The sequence below is a fragment of the Kryptolebias marmoratus genome, linkage group LG15, assembly GCF_001649575.2.
Source record: "Kryptolebias marmoratus isolate JLee-2015 linkage group LG15, ASM164957v2, whole genome shotgun sequence".
In the NCBI taxonomy this organism is placed as follows: domain Eukaryota; kingdom Metazoa; phylum Chordata; class Actinopteri; order Cyprinodontiformes; family Rivulidae; genus Kryptolebias; species Kryptolebias marmoratus.
This window is the reverse complement of record NC_051444.1, coordinates 22,877,759-22,880,453: the sequence shown is the minus strand read 5'-3', so window position 1 is coordinate 22,880,453 and position 2,695 is coordinate 22,877,759. Positions and strand designations below refer to the sequence as shown.

The 2,695-nt window shown below is 48.0% G+C and overlaps 1 protein-coding gene across 1 annotated transcript in view; it reads right to left on the bottom strand.

Moving 5' to 3' along the window:
- Positions 1-2,623, bottom strand: part of skor1a (SKI family transcriptional corepressor 1a) — an 11,983-nt gene extending 9,360 nt beyond the window's left edge. Inside the window, exons 1-2 of the mRNA XM_037979916.1 lie at positions 2,124-2,623; positions 5-1,057 (exon numbers count right to left, since the gene is read on the bottom strand). Of these exons, the coding sequence (XP_037835844.1) occupies positions 5-1,047 (1,043 nt within the window). The 5' untranslated portion in view covers positions 1,048-1,057; positions 2,124-2,623. The remainder of the gene's footprint in view (positions 1-4; positions 1,058-2,123) is intronic.
- Positions 2,624-2,695: the final 72 nt, after the last annotated feature.

Genomic DNA, 2,695 nt, shown 5'->3' with positions numbered 1-2,695 from the left:
GGGCCAAAACACGCCGGGCACGTTGGCCTTGTTCGCCTCGGGGACCCCGTCGCTCTTCTTCGGACACAGGCCGTAGCTGGGGAAGCCGTACGGGGGGTGGGGGAACAGGGGCGGGGGCAGTTTCTGCAGCATGCCGAAGCTCTTGCTGGGCACCGGGATGACCGGGTAGCTCCGCGCGCCGCCCGTCAGACTCAAGTTATTGCCGCCCTGCTCCTCGTCGCACCGTAAAGTTTTGTGCGGGACCTCGGGGGAGCTGGTCTGGGACAGGCTGGACGAGGCCCGCGACTTGAGCGGCGAGGACATCCCGGAGCCGTTCATGGGCAGAGTCCTTTTGCGGCTCCCGCCGTTGAACATGGCCTTCACGTCCTCCCACGCGTGGTTGATGTCGTCGGAAGTCTTTTTGTCCGTCAGTTTCAGGTGCCGCCGCCACGAGTTGAAGTTGGCCGCGTCCGGCTGCAGGTACTTGGACTCCGGCGTGCGGTGCGAGTGGAAAATGAACTTGTTCGGCGAGAAGTACATGCTGCACAGGCTGCACTTGATGCACTTGGCCCTGGAGCTGTTGTAGCGGGCGGGGATGAAGCTGCCCCTGCAGCCCCACGCGCAGTCGTGGCACACGTCGAAGGCGAAGTTCTCCGGCAGCTTCGGGGGGCTGTGCGCCCCCAGGAACGACTTGCAGAGCCTCTCGGCCTCGCGCTTGGTGATCATGCCGCAGCGCCGGGACGAGATGGGCATGGCCCCGGCGCGCCGCAGCAGCTCCAGCTGCACGGGCGTGCACTGCACGCACGTGATGCCCAGAGCCACGCGCCGGTTGTGGATCTCGTTGTAGCTGTAGTTCTTCAGCAGGGTGTTGGAGATCTGCGCCAGGCAGAGTCTCTCCTTGCCGTCTATGACCAGGGACACGATGGGGACCCCGTACAGGGAGGTCTCGCTGACTTGGTTCGGTTTCAGGGAGCTGGGGCTGGAGAAGCTCTGCGCGTCCTGCTTCAAACCCGGGGAAGAGCTGGCGTCCCGTCCCGCGTCTCCAAGGTGTCCGGGAATCGACTCCATTCCTGGAAGCCTGTCGGCCGAAAGAGAAGGGACTTAATAGCACAGTAAAATAAAATAAAAATAATTATAAACGCAGTAAAAGCTCTAAAAATCACTGAAATTTCCTTAAAAAAATCAGCTTATTTTAAAAAAAAGCAAAATGTTAAACAAAATATTCAACACGAATTGAAAAATAAAAAACATCAATTATTTCTGTTGTGTGTATATTTTTAATACACAAAATTAAAAAAATAAAGGAAACAAATGCAAATTTAATTTTCTTTTTGATCAGATTTATTATAGTGGTGAGGTTTGTCTGAATGTAAAAACTGATAATAATAATAATAATAATAATAATAATAATAATAATAATAATAATAATAATAATAATAATAATAATAATAATAAAATAGAAGAGGACTAACAGCAGCTGTTTCAGGTGAAATCAATCAGTTTCTCTGATCATTTTTAGTCTCCTCTGTGGGTTTTTGGCCTCCTCTCTGTCAGATTTGATGCCACCTCCTCCTGCGTCTGGAGGAGGATCTCTTCTTCTTCTTCTGCTCCCTCTTTTTTTTCCTTTTTTTGTCAAATCGGCTCAGCGCTTAACGGGACAAGTACTTAAAGAGTCACATAAGATCCTTAAGAGTCGGAAAAGGACAGCAGGAAAATGCCCCCTGAGCTGCGCCAATGCGCTTAGCGGAGAAGGGAAAGAACACGCGTAAGCTGCTTTCCTGGTAATTACACGGATCCGAGCGTGAGTTGAGCATTGTTAATAAAAGACTAGCCCTATATATAATTAAAGCTTCTGCGCAGATTAGCCTCGAAATGAGGTCTGGAGGAGGCCTCTTCTCACGTTCACCTGCCTGCGCGGACTTACTTTTTTTACTCCGCCGCGTAAAAGAAAAAAAGAGGCTGCAGTATTCTTGAAAGCACAGAATAAATTACTGTTTAGAAGTCACTCATAAACAAAACAAAACAGTGGCAAAATTGAATTGCGCGTGGCATAACAACCGAATAAAAATAGCTTAATTATTTGTCTTAAATGGGCTGATATATTATTATTATTATTGATTATTAATAATAATAAAAACGCTCACCTCTCCTAAAAAGACAGCGCGCTCCAAGGAGGTTTAGAATGAAGAGAACCCCCAAATATAATAGAATATGGAGGTCCAGATGATTACAAAGAAATTGTTTTTTTTGTGATGAAAAATAAAAAAAGAAAGAAAGAAAAGAAAAGAAAAAGCCACTGATTGGATGTGTTTCAGTGGATTGAGGCGCAGGAAGCAGCAGCGCTCAGGACCTCCATCCTCTCGGAGCTCGGGGAGGTGAATGGGGTGTAGAGACAGGAAGCACATGGCACCTCTCTCCCTCCTCCCCCTCTTCCTTCTCCCCCTCCGCCTCCTCTCCTGTCATGCTGATGTGGAACAGCTCTCCCTCTCTGCTCTCTCACACACACACACACACACATTAACGCGCACAAAACACATGCAGAGCCAGACGCCGCTTCTGATCATTTTTTGGCCATTTTGTGCCGCCGAGGCGCACAAACCTGATCAGGAAACAATAAATGGATCACTAATAGGACCTCAAGCTAAAGTTGCTGGGTTTTTTCTTTTCTTTAAATTTAGATAAATAAGAGTAATATAGCAAAATAAAAAAAAAAAAA